Below are 13,751 nucleotides of genomic sequence, written 5' to 3'. Positions count from 1 at the left end.
CCCGCATGCTGAGTGCAACTCTCTCCATAGTCGTCACTCCACCAAGCCATGCAAGCACTTCCTGCCGACACCATAAACAGTGACTCCACCACGCCATGCCAGCCCTTCTTGCAGACCACATAGCTGCCACTCGTCCCCACTGGCTGGGCTGCGCAGGATTCATGTTCAGCTCCTTCATCACCCAGACTTGCTTCCCAAATGACGAACACACAATATCACCAACAGTGATTGAACACACCTGGCTCTCTTTTATAGAGCATCACACCTGAATTATAATTACGTGCACTAAACCAAAGAAACTAAAGTGCACTACCACTCACCACCACCGGGGCAACTTAGAATGAACGACACCACGTGTAATAATTCTAATGGCCATCGGGGGCGATCACATCACTTTGGCACCTAGCCAAAGGAAAAAAAGTTCACTTATTCATTTAATCTGTCAGATCCACACTGGATCATGACACATACATTACATTACTGATCCTGAGTTACATCCTGTATTATACACCTGAGCTGCACTCACTATTCTGCTGGTGCAGTCACTGTGTATACCCATTACATTACTGATCCTGAGTTACATCTTGTATTATACGCCAGAGCTGCACTCACTATTCTGCTGGTGCAGTCACTGTGTATATACATTACTGATCCTGAGTTACATCCTGTATTATACGCCAGAGCTGCACTCACTATTCTGCTGGTGCAGTCACTGTGTATATACATTACATTACTGATCCTGAGTTACATCCTGTATTATACCCCAGAGCTTCACTCACTATTCTGCTGGTGCAGTCACTGTGTACATACATTACATTACTGATCCTGAGTTATATCCTGTATTATACCCCAGAGCTGCACTCACTATTCTGCTGGTGCAGTCACTGTGTACATGCATTACATTACTGATTCTGAGTTACATCCTGTATTATACTCCAGAGCTGCACTCACTATTCTGCTGGTGCAGTCACTGTGTATATACATTACATTACTGATCCTGAGTTACATACTGTATTATACCCCAGAGCTGCACTCACTATTCTGCTGGTGCAGTCACTGTGTACATACATTACTGATCCTGAGTTACATCCTGTATTATACCCCAGAGCTGCACTCACTATTCTGCTGGTGCAGTCACTGTGTATATACATTACTGATCCTGAGTTTCATCCTGTATTATACCCCAGAGCTGCACTCACTATTCTGCTGGTGCAGTCACTGTGTACATACATTACTGATCCTGAGTTACATCCTGTATTATACCCCAGAGCTGCACTCACTATTCTGCTGGTGCAGTCACTGTGTATATACATTACTGATCCTGAGTTTCATCCTGTGTTATACCCCAGAGCTTGATAGTTTTGCTTCTTGCTGTAGGAAACAGTCAGCAAGCTTATCAGCACATCCCTCCCAACGTGGCTGAACTTTTATAATGCTGAAGGGCAGTTGGTATTTTTTGTACCATTTTAATGTATAGGATTATTTCAGCCTTGGAAATATAATCAGAGGCTATACTCTGAACTCCTTGGTCCTGATGCTAAACTGTTGATATTTTATGTGGTTGTGTTTTAGCTTCTCATGAACTACCTGGGAAATTATATTCCTCGTGTCTGGACCTTTGAGACCGGCTGTGTCATCTGTGATGAAGGTTTGAGACGCCTGGATGGATTAAAGGTAACGCAACTGAACTCCCATCAATCTAGAACTTTCCGAGCAAATGGGTTATTTGTTGATATTCTTATTAATTCCTTAGTCCTTTCTCATACTCTGGCCATTGCTTATAGATGCCGGAGTACTTTTGGCCGCTCCAACAAAGATCTTTTAATAAAGTGACCAAGCATATGCAGGATTCCTTCCATCGATTTCTAAATTTCCACCTCTCCATGCTGTAATTTTCTTACTTTTTTGTCTTTTATGAGCAACAAACTTTTTTTTCCTTTTGCCTTTAGACTGATGACTCCTTCCCATTGGTCGTGATTGGCGTCTTCATTGAGCAGCCAACACCATTTCTTTCTGAGTTTTTCAAGAGACTGAATAACCTTCAATATCCGAAGAAAAGGATCCAACTATACATTGCCAATCATGTAAGCCCGAGCTGTAATACCAGTAGGCTGCAATGTGCGGCCCAGTGTGCCCACATGGCTGGGTGGGTATTGGTCGCTGGTTGAGTTGAGATTGGTGCATGATAGTTCACGCTGGCGATGAATAATCACTGGTTGGATTCAGGTTATTTAATAGTATCTGGTTGGATTTTTGGTTGTTTTGATTGAGTTTGAGTAATGGTACCTGGTTGGGTTGAGGATGTTTACTGCTAACTAACTAGTTAAGGGTTCGTAAATTGTTGGAAGTTGGTGAGTGATAGCGAAGATTGGTCAAGGTTGGTAAATGGTAAGTGATGGGTGGTATTTGGAGAAGACTAACTAGTTGGATTGATATTGGCCATCGGTAGCAGGTTGTATTGTGCACCAACATGTCCTCTGCCCCCAGGAACCTCATCATCAGAAACATGTGGAGAAATTTCTGCAGATGCACAGTTCAGAATACATCAATGTTAAATATATAGGACCTGAGGAGGCAGCTAACTTTGCTGAAGCTCGTAATGCTGGAATGTAAGTAACAAGAAAATGCAGAATTATTTTTTTTTATTTAAGAGATATTAGGCGATCAACGACTAATATGGAATCCAATGTATCAGATGTCAAATGTCTTTTAAAATTAAACTACTACCCAAATTTTCACAACTCCACAGTGTGGGTTCCTATAAGCTACTTTACTGCCCTTCCTAATGAATTTCTAATAGTATGACGGGTGACAAGGTGACAATCCTTCCAGGATACAGTTGGAAATCCTTCCCTTACCAAAGGACTGGACAGAGATGGCGGGGGCACTGGCTCTTTCTTACTGTTACTACCGCAGAGGCGTAGCTGGGGGTTCAGCCCTGGGGAGGTTGGGGGGGGGGGGCGAAAAATCTTGAGTGGGCCACTAACCGGTAACCCTGATTACAGCTCAGGTGGCGCACTCTAGTCGTGGGTATAGGAGAACCCCGGTAGATGACCGCGCTGTAACTGAAACAAATCTCTATACAAAAACTAATACTGATGTCACCACCATATGGTGACCTCATAGTGGTAGATGCCAGTCCTGCAGAATATACAGGAGTTTATGGGTCGCCCTCGCACCCAGGGCGGCTGGGTACTCGGTACCGGGCCCACGGATCTCCACGATTGGAGTTGTTGTCACGGCAGCTATGACCCGGTCCGTGGCCCTGGGCGCCCATTGTAAATAGCAGAAATGTTCATTGAATGATTCGTGACGCCACCTGTGGTGTTCGGCAATGAAGATGTTAAGCCGACGCTGCGAACAGATCCTCTGGGACAGATGGTGTAGTGCAGCAATGATGGTGTGGCCCTCCACAGGCAGGGCAGTAGTCCCAGGGCAGTGTATGTGAAGAGATAGGGGAGAGACGTAGATGGTGCAGTGTCAGACACAGAGATGTAGCAGTGCTGAGGGTGTTGGCGCAGGAATAAGCGGAGGACACCAGGGCATGTAGTTCCAAAGCTTTACTCATAGTCTGTTGTGCATACAGGTGCCCGCATCTGTGCCGTGTCCTCCGGGTCAGGAGCTCAGCCAACTTCCAGGCAAGATGAAGTACTCCGTTACAACACTCCGCCAACATATGTGCCTTTTCTGAACATCTCCCTTTTGCGCCTATAGTGAAGTACTCTCAGTACTGAGTTACACTGGAGTTCCTCCTGTCAGATGTTCCTATGAACTCTACTTGTACGGCAGACAGCTGTAGCCTGCTTCGGGGACTCCTTGCTACTAAGTCCCGGCTCACTCACGTTGCTGTTGTGCCCCCAAGTCTTGTGTGGGAATAAAGTGGTGACAACTTCTATTCCTCCGGTGTCTGCTGCAGGACCATTAGTATCCATACAACCTCGGGGATCGGACCCTGGCCTTGCGCTGTGAACTTGGGAAGGGTTCTGCTCTAACCCTGATCCTCAGTCCTCCTCTTCTGCTTACGTTCCGTTCAAATCTATCTTTCTTATAAAGAGTCAGGCTTTCCATCAATGTCTCTTTCCTGTGCCAGCAGACCCAGGTCACTGAGGTCCGCTGCAGCACTTCCCTCGTCCATCCTTCTCCGGGGATCTTCTCTCACCGACTGACTTAGTCAGACTCCTCGTCTCACTGACCAAATCCTAAACTCTTCCCAATCTTTTGGTGCAGACTAAGCTCCACCCACCTCCCAGCACTCTTCGTGTTCCAAGCAGGGAGCCACCAAAGGGTGCTTTGCTACACTACTATGTTGTGTGGGATGCAGGTGTTGGAGTGTGGTCAGGTGTCTCCACCTTACCTGAATGGTGGGGCACCACACCTCAGGAGGAGGTGCAGTACCTCTGTGGCGACTGAACCCTCAGGGGCGCCACATTTACAATACAGTTACAGAGAATAACTTACAGGTGACATTCTGTTAGTCGTTCACTTTTACATCTTACTCAGACCGACAAGATGAATTCTCTGGCCAGGACTCATCTGCAGAGTTTACAACAAAGACACATCTGACTTCTCACATTTCCAGCCCAGTACCCATCTATCTCCAACATGCCATGCACAAACTACTCAACCCAATGCTGAGCCGCTGCTGCTGTACGTGTCCCTATTACTGCACCTGCTGTGTGGTACAAAAGCCGGGGTCCTCTTACTGCCTCACATAGTAATGCCATCACTGTGCCCTTATATAGCGGAATGCCTCCTTCCACGCTTCACACTCGTTCCCACAGTAGCTCCCACACTGTCTGCAGGCCCCCACATTAGTCCTCGCACTGTATATAAACCCTAGTTTGACAGCCCCCACAGTAACTCCCACACTGTATATAGGCACCCATACTGTATGATGGCCCCCACAGTTGCCTGTACTGTATAATGGCCCTCCCATTAGCTCCAATACTGTATACTGGCCCCCAGAATATCTATCATGCTGTATAGTGGCCCCCACATTAGCTTCCATACTGTATAATGACCCCTGCATTAGCTCTCACGCTGTATAATGGCCCCTACATTAGCTAATCCGCTGTATAATGACCCCCAAATTAGCTCTGACACTGTAGAATGGCCCCCACTGTAGCTCCCATGCCTTTGATTCTAGTCTCTGTCAGTCCCTGTCTGTGGGCTACAGCCTGCACAACCCTGATATATAAATGACAGAGCGCTAAATAGAAGAAAATAGAAACAGCCAGTGGGTGCGTATAGAGGCCAGTGTATGGATATAGCTCCCTGAATGTACCCAGGTAAACCTAAAAGAATTACTCTTGTCTGGACAAGACCCCAAAGAAGGGACCGGAAAGAAAGAAGGAATTAGAAGAGGGGGAGGGAAAATATTACTCATGTAAAGAAGAAAAGGCGGCGCACCATTGAGACAAAATGAAAAGTATAGCGTTTTGGTTCTCCTGGAATAAGGTTCTCAGTTGAACCGAAATGTCGCTGAGCACCAATTGGCTATTGAAACACTTGTTTTTCATTTTGTCAATGGTGTGCTTCCTTCATTTTTTCTGCTACTATATGAGCCCGGCGTTGCCTGGGCATAGTAACCAACTGTGGTTAGTTATAACAAATTATACTGATTATATTGCACATAAGAACCGTGCATCTAATCCTATTCTGTGTGATACTGTCTGCTGAGCCGTGTATCTAATACTATTCTGTGTGATACTGTCTGCTGAGCTGTGTATCCAATCCTATCCTGTGTGATACTGACTGCTGAGCTGTGTATCCAATCCTCTCCTGTGTGATACTGACTGCTGAGCTGTGTATCCAATCCTTTCCTGTGTGATACTGACTGCTGAGCTGTGTATCTAATCCTCTCCTGTGTGATACTGACTGCTGAGCTGTGTATCTAATCCTCTCCTGTGTGATACTGACTGCTGAGCTGTGTATCTAATCCTATCCTGTGTGATACTGACTGCTGAGCTGTGTATCTAATCCTATCCTGTGTGATACTGGGCTCCCCCTGCAGTCTGTGTCAGAGGGTGGTCTGTGTTGGCACGGTAATAAATTGTGTTATTTCCAGCTTTACAGAAGGACGATAACACCATAGAAATGATAAGAATAATAGGCCTCAGTTACCACAACTGCCTACAAAGAAAACTGTTGCTGATAGCAACCAATCAGAGCTCATTTTTCATCTTTTAAACAGCTCTGGGTCAGCGTGGCGAGTTTTGAGTGGCGACTTCTGTGTTTTGACTTTCATGTGGCGAGGTTGGTGTATGTGTGGTGAAATGTGTGCTGAGGGTGGTATATGTGTTGAAGCACGTGGTAGTGTGTGGCGCATTTTGTGTGTGTGTTCATATCCCCGTGTGTGGTGAGTATCCCATATCAGGGCCCCCCCTTAGCAACTGTACGGTATATACTCTTTGGCGCCATCGCTCTCATTCTTTAAGTCCCCCTTGTTCACATCTGGCAGCTGTCAATTTGCCTCCAACACTTTTCCTTTCACTTTTTCCCCATTATGTAGATAGGGGCAAAATTGTTTGGTGAATTGGAACGCGCGGGGTTAAAATTTCACCTCACAACATAGCCTGTGACGCTCTCGGGGTCCAGACGTGTGACTGTGCAAAATTTTGTGGTTGTAGGTACAACGGTGCAGATGCCAATACATACACTTTTTCCCCATTATGTAGATAGGGGTAAAAATTGTTTGTTGAATTGGAATGCGTGGGGTTAAAATTTCGCCTTACAACATAGCCTATGACGCTCTCGGGGTCCAGACGTGTGACTGTGCCAAATTTTATGGCTGTAGCTGTGACGGTGCGGATGCCAATCCCAGACATACACACACACACACACACACACACACACACACACACACACACACACACACATCCACATTGAGCTTTATATATTAGACTAGCTGAAGAGCCCGGCGCTGCCCGGGCATGGTAACTAACTGTGGTTAGTTATAATCAATCATAATTATCCTCCATGCCATAGTCCCGTTCCCATATACCCATCATACATATCTACCATCCCATAGGCCCGTGCCCATATATCCATCTTACATATCCTCCATCCCATAGTCGAGTGCCCATATACCCATCACACATCCTCCATCCCATAGTCCAGTGCCCATATACCCATCACACATCCTCCATCCCATAGTCCCATGCCCATATACCATCATACATATCCTCCATCCCATAGTCCCATGCCCATATACCCATCAAACATATTCGCCATCCCATAGTCGATTGCCCATATACCCATCCTTCATCTCATAGTCCCATGCCCATATCCCTATCATACATATCCTCCATCCCATAGTCCCGTGCCCATATATCCATCATACATATCCGCCATCCCATAGTCCCGTGCCCATATATCCGTCATACATACCCTCCATCCCATAGTCCAGTGTCCATATACCCATCACACATCCTCCATCCCATAGTCCCGTGCCCATATACCCATTATGACATCATTATCACCATTGCAACCTATTAAGACATCATTGTCACCATGACAACCATTGTGACAGCATCTTCGCCATTGCAACCTATTATGACATTAGCGTCGCCATGGCAACCATTATGACATCATAATGAGGGGCGGGGCTTGCAACCTATGATGACATCAGCGTCGCCATGGCAACCATTATGACATGATAATGAGGGGCGGGGCTTGATATACACACACTTTTTCCCCATTATGTAGATAGGGGCAAAATTGTATGGTGAATTGGAACGCGCTGGGTTAAAATTTTGCCTCACAACGTAGCCTATAACGCTCTCGGGGTCCAGACGTGTGACTGTGCCAAATTTTGTGGCTGTAGCTGTGACGGTGCGGATGCCAATCCCGGACACACACACATACATACATATACACCCACATTGAGCTTTATATATAAGATATACAGTTGTGGCCAAAAGTATTGACACCCCTGCAAGTCTGCCAGATAATACTCAGTTTCTTCCTGAAAATGATTGCAAACACAAATTCTTTGGTATTATTATCTTCATTTAATTTGTCTTAAATGAAAAAACACAAAAGAGAATGAAGCAAAAAGCAAACCATTGATCATTTCACACAAAACTCCAAAAATGGGCCAGACAAAAGTATTGGCACCCTCAGCCTAATACTTGGTTGCACAACCTTTAGCCAAAATAACTGTGACCAACCGCTTCCGGTAACCATCAAAAGTTACAATGCTCTGCTGGAATTTTAGACCATTCTTCTTTGGCAAACTGCTCCAGGTCCCTGATATTTGAAGGGTGCCTTCTCCAAACTGCCATTTTTAGATCTCTCCACAGGTGTTCTATGGGATTCAGGTCTGGACTCATTGCTGGCCACCTTAGAAGTCTCCTGTGCTTTCTCTCAAACTATTTTCTAGTGCTTTTTGAAGTGTGTTTTGGGTCATTGTCCTGCTGGAAGACCCATGACCTCTGAGGGAGACCCAGCTTTCTCACACTGGGCCCTACATTATGCTGCAAAATTTGTTGGTAGTCTTCAGACTTCATAATGCCATGCACATGGTCAAGCAGTCCAGTGCCAGAGGCAGCAAAGCAACCCCAAAACATCAGGGAACCTCCGTCATGTTTGACTGTAGGGACCGTGTTCTTTTCTTTGAATGCCTCTTTTTTTCTCCTGTAAACTCTTATGTTGATGCCTTTGCCCAAAAAGCTCTACTTTTGTCTCATCTGACCAAAGAACATTCTTCCAAAACGTTTTAGGCTTTTTCACGTAAGTTTTGGCAAACTCCAGCCTGGCTTTTTTATGACTCGGGGGAAGAAGTGGGGTCTTCTTGGGTCTCCTACCATACAGTCCCTTTTCATTCAGACGCCGACGGATAGTACGGGTTGACACTGTTGTACCCTCGGACTGCAGGGCAGCTTGAACTTGTTTGGATGTTAGTTGAGGTTCTTTATCCAACATCCGCACAATCTTGCGTTGAAATCTCTTGTCAATTTTTCTTTTCCGTCCACATCTAGGGAGGTTAGCCACAGTGCCATGGGCTTTAAACTTCTTGATGACACTGGGCATGGTAGACACAGGAACATTCTGGTCTTTGGAGTTGGACTTGTAGCCTTGAGATTGCTCATCCTTCCTCACAATTTGGTTTCTCAAGTCCTCAAACAGTTCTTTGGTCTTCTTTCTTTTCTCCATGCTCAATGTGGTACACACAAGGACACAGGACAGAGGTTGAGTCAACTTTAATCCATGTCAACTGGCTGCAAGTGTGATTTAGTTATTGCCAACACCTGTTAGGTGCCACAGGTAAGTTACAGGTGCTGTTAATTACACAAATTAGAGAAGCATCACATGATTTTTCGAACAGTGCCAATACTTTTGTCCACCCTCTTTTTTATGTTTGGTGTGGAATTATATCCAATTTGGCTTTAGGACAATTCTGTGTTTTTTCATTTAAGACAAATTAAATGAAGATAGTAATACCAAAGAATTTGTGTTTGCAATCATTTTCAGGAAGAAACTGAGTATTATCTGACAGAATTGCAGGGGTGTCAATACTTTTGGCCACAACTGTAATATATATATAGAGAGAGGGAGCCATATTGTAATCTGTGATGTCTTGCAGCCAGGGTCACGTCTGTCAGTGCAGAGCATGATACTGACTACTTATGTCAGTCCCTCTATCTGAGGCAGGGGCGTACACTGACAGCTTGGGGCCCTGTGCAAGAAATGTGTCTTGGCCCCCCTCCTTTTATGGCGTCAAAGCTACATGTGTGTGTGTGTGTGTGTATATATATATATATATATATATATATATTATTATATAGGCACACACACATACGTGTGTGTATATATATATATATATATATATATATATATATATATATATATTACATAGTCTCCTTTATTATGTATATTGCTGTCCCTTACACAGTGCCCTCTCTTGTTATGTACAGTACTGTCCCTTACATATTGAATTATATAGAGCCCTGTTTTTTTATTACATACCGTCCTGGCTTGCTAGCTGTATAATGCAATGATGGCTGATGAAGCAAGGGAAAGCTTCCTTTCTAATGGAGGAGCTGATGGACTGGTAGTTTGGTCACCGGCTCCTCGATCAGCAGTCATTTTATATCTAAAAAGAGAGGGACTATGTAATAAAAGAGGGCACTGTAAATAACAAAATTAACAAGAATACACTATGTAAGAGACAGCACTAGACATAACAGCAGAGGAAGCTATATAATAAGGGATGGCACCATATATAACTAGAGAGGATGGTACGTAATAAGGGACGTGTTATACATAATAAAAGAGGAACTATGTAACTAAGGATGGTGTTATACACAATTAGTGAGTACACTATATACTAAGGGACTGTGTTAGACATAATAAGCGATAATAATGTCTTCCTCCACCTCCCCCTGTCCCTAAGGCCATTATAAGTCCCCCTTCCTCCCATCCCAATCCCCCACACCCCTCATTGTCCTCATCCCCTCGCATTCCATTATTGTCCTCTCCCCCACCCCATCATGTTCTTCTCCCCACCACTATCTTTGCTTTCTCCCCCACCACTCCCATCATTGCCCATTCCACCACCTCCATCATTTCCTCCTCCTCCTCCACCACCCCCATTATTTCCCTTTCCACCACCACCATCATTGCATTCTCCCCCACCACCCCCATCATTTCTTCCCCCCCACCCCATCATTGCCCTCTCCCCATCACTCCCACCATTGCCTGCTCCATCACTCCCATCATTGCCTGCTCCATCACCCCCATCATTGCCTGCTCCAACACCCCCATCATTGCCTGCTCCAACACCCTATCTGTTAGGGCTGGCGGAACGCACCAAATTATAAAATAGTAGTAGGTGCGTTCGCAGCCCGGGGTCCACCGTGCAGAGGTGGTTCACTGCTGCTAGATAATGGCGGAAGAAATAAGCGGTGTGAAAACAGTCACACGTGGGTTACATCACCCAATGTGAACAGGAGACCACAGGGTTAATCTGCTCGAGGACCTTGAAAGGGCCAATATAGCTCAGTGCGAACTTAGCGGATTCCACCCGCAGCCTGATGTTTCGAGCGGAGAGCCACACTAAGTCGCCAGGGGCGAAGGTCAGAGCAGGGCGCCGGCGAGTATCAGCGGAGGACATCATTCTCTCCTTGGAGGCCCGGATAGCATCCTGCGTGCGATCCCAAATGTCACGTGCCTCCGCCGCCCAGTCTGCCACCCTAGAGTCGGTGGACGACTCGGGCATGGGGACACGCGGATGCTGACCGTAATTTAAGAGGAATGGGGTCTGACCGGTGGAGTCGGCCACAACGTTGTTCAAGGTGAACTCCGCCCACGGCAGCAAGGATGCCCAATCATCCTGCCTGGCCGAGACAATGTCGCAGATATGTCACCAGGGTCTGGTTGGCTCTCTCAACCAACCCATTCATCTTGGGATGATAGGCCGAGGAGAGATTTAGCTCAATGCTGAGCAGAGAACAGAGCTCTCTCCAGAACAGAGACGCAAACTGAGGACCCCGGTCGCTGAAAATCTTATCCGGCATGCCGTGTAGGCGGAAAACATGTTTAATAAACAACGCTGCCAGGCCCCGTGCGGAAGGTAGCCGAGAGAGTGGTACCAGATGCACCATCTTGGAGAAATGATCGGTGACCACCCAAATGACGGTGCTGCCACTGGACTTGGGCAGACCCACCACAAAGTCCATACCGACCATCTCCCAGGGCCTGTCCGCAACCGGCAGAGGATAGAGTAACCCAGCGGGCCGCTGCCGAGAGGACTGATTCTGGGCGCAAGAGACGCATGCCTGAATATAGTCCCTGACATCATGGGCCATATGCGGTCACTAGGAGTTCAGAGGTCCGTTTGATCCCGAAAATGGCCACCCACTCTGGACATGAGCCCAAGAGAGGACCTCCGGTCGCAGATGGGCAGGGACAAAAGTCTTGCCCGGAGGTACAGACTCGAGAGCAACCGGAGCCACGGTCCTCAGGCTCTCCGATGGGACTATCAGTTGAGGCTCCTCCTCCTCCGATGACACCACGGAGCGAGAAAGAGCATCGGCCCGGACGTTCTTCTCCCCGGAGAGAAAATGCAGTGTGAAATGGAATCGGGAGAAGAACAAGGACCATCTGGCCTGGGGAGAATTCAACCGCTGGGTTGTCTGTAAATAGACCAAATTTTTGTGGTCGGTGAACACCTGGAATGGGTGGCGAGCTCCCTCCAGGAGGTGTCTCCACTCTGAGAAGGCCAGCTTCATTGCTAGCAACTCCTTGTCCCCGATGGAATAATTCCTTTCTGCCGGTGTGAAGGTCTTAGAGAAGAAGAAGCATGGGTGCTTCCGACCTTGCGAGTCCTTCTGAAAAAGGACCGCTCCAGCACCGACGGAATGAAGGGCTTATCTGCATCTGGGCAATGTAGAATGGGAGCGCTAGCGAAGTGGGACTTAATGGAGGCGAAGGCCTTGGAGACAGTCTCCGACCATAGTTTGGGATTTGTACCCTTCTTGGTGAGGACTACCAAGGGCGCTACCAAAGTTGAGAAATGGGGAATGAATTGGTGATAGTAATTTATGAACCCCATAAAGCGCTGAAACGTTTTGAGAGAATGGGGTTCCTGCCAATCCATCACCGCCTGTAGCTTGGCAGGATCCATGGCCAAACCCTGGGCTGAGATGATGTAGCCCAGGAAAGGCAAGGACTCCTGCTCAAACACACATTTCTCCAACTTGGCATAAAGAGAGTTGACCCGCAGGAGATCGAAAACTTTGCGAACATCTCTCCGGTGGGAGTCTGGAGAGTAAATGAGAATATCGTCCAGATAGACTACTACCGAGGTGGTAAGCATATCCCGGAAGATATCGTTCACAAAGTCTTGGAAGACGGCTGGGACGTTACATATCCAAATTATAAAATAGTAGTAGGTGCGTTCGCAGCCCGGGGTCCACCATTCAGAGGTGGTACACTGCTGCTAGATAATGACAGAAGAAATAAGCGGTGTGAAAACAGTCACACGTGGGTTACGCCACCCAATGTGAACAGGAGCGAACTCTGTTAATTCACAGAGCCGCACAACCGCTGAACGTAGATGCCGGAGCCTGTTTAGCTCACAGAGCCTGGCCAAAAGAGCACACAGTGTACAGCCACAGAACTTTACCTGAAGGACACGGGGTCAGAGTCCCTCTAGGCCCACTGAGCGCGCGGCGTCGCTGCCGTGAGCGCCGCTATAGACGCTGGCTATGGAGTGTGGAGCACGTGCACTGAGGCGTGCCGAGTCACTGGTGAGGACTGATGCCTGACTCAACCTCTGACCTACTGGGATGATTTAGCGAATCCTGCTTTGAGCAAGGGGTTGGACCAGATGGCCCAGGAGGTCCCTTCCAACTCTACGATTCTATGATTCTATGATTCTACCTACGCCTGGGCGCTAGCAGGCTAGGCTGCACAACACATGCGTACCGAGGGCAGGGGTTTCTTAATGAGTCATTCACCAGAGACATTCATACGTGCATACATCACTCACTCCTTATAGTCTGAAAATACAGTCTATCCTAGCGCATGGCCGAGCGGCCATGCGAACCTTTTTTAGCCGCGAGCGTCCGGGACCTTCCTGGCTTCTCGGATGGGCCAATCCGAACACGAGCAGGACCTGAGAATGTGACCTTCGATCTCCAATGAGAGAGCACTCCACGGGCATGCTCAGTAGCCCGACATGAGGACTTAGTCCCTGGAGAATCTGGCTGCTGAGCAGCATGCATTGCCATAGCTGTGCCAGAGGT

General features: G+C 47.1%; 1 protein-coding gene across 1 annotated transcript in view; it reads left to right on the top strand.

Moving 5' to 3' along the window:
• PLOD1 (procollagen-lysine,2-oxoglutarate 5-dioxygenase 1) overlaps window positions 1-13,751 on the top strand; it is a 52,924-nt gene that overhangs the window by 18,797 nt on the left and 20,376 nt on the right. The window contains exons 8-10 of the mRNA XM_073585035.1: window positions 1,573-1,674; window positions 1,950-2,084; window positions 2,488-2,609. Coding sequence (XP_073441136.1) covers window positions 1,573-1,674; window positions 1,950-2,084; window positions 2,488-2,609 — 359 coding nt within the window. The remainder of the gene's footprint in view (window positions 1-1,572; window positions 1,675-1,949; window positions 2,085-2,487; window positions 2,610-13,751) is intronic.

Source organism: Dendrobates tinctorius, unplaced genomic scaffold (assembly GCF_039654945.1).
Source record: "Dendrobates tinctorius isolate UK_male_01 unplaced genomic scaffold, ASM3965494v1 ptg000086l, whole genome shotgun sequence".
NCBI lineage: Eukaryota > Metazoa > Chordata > Amphibia > Anura > Dendrobatidae > Dendrobates > Dendrobates tinctorius.
This window is presented reverse-complemented; position numbering and strand designations above follow the sequence as displayed.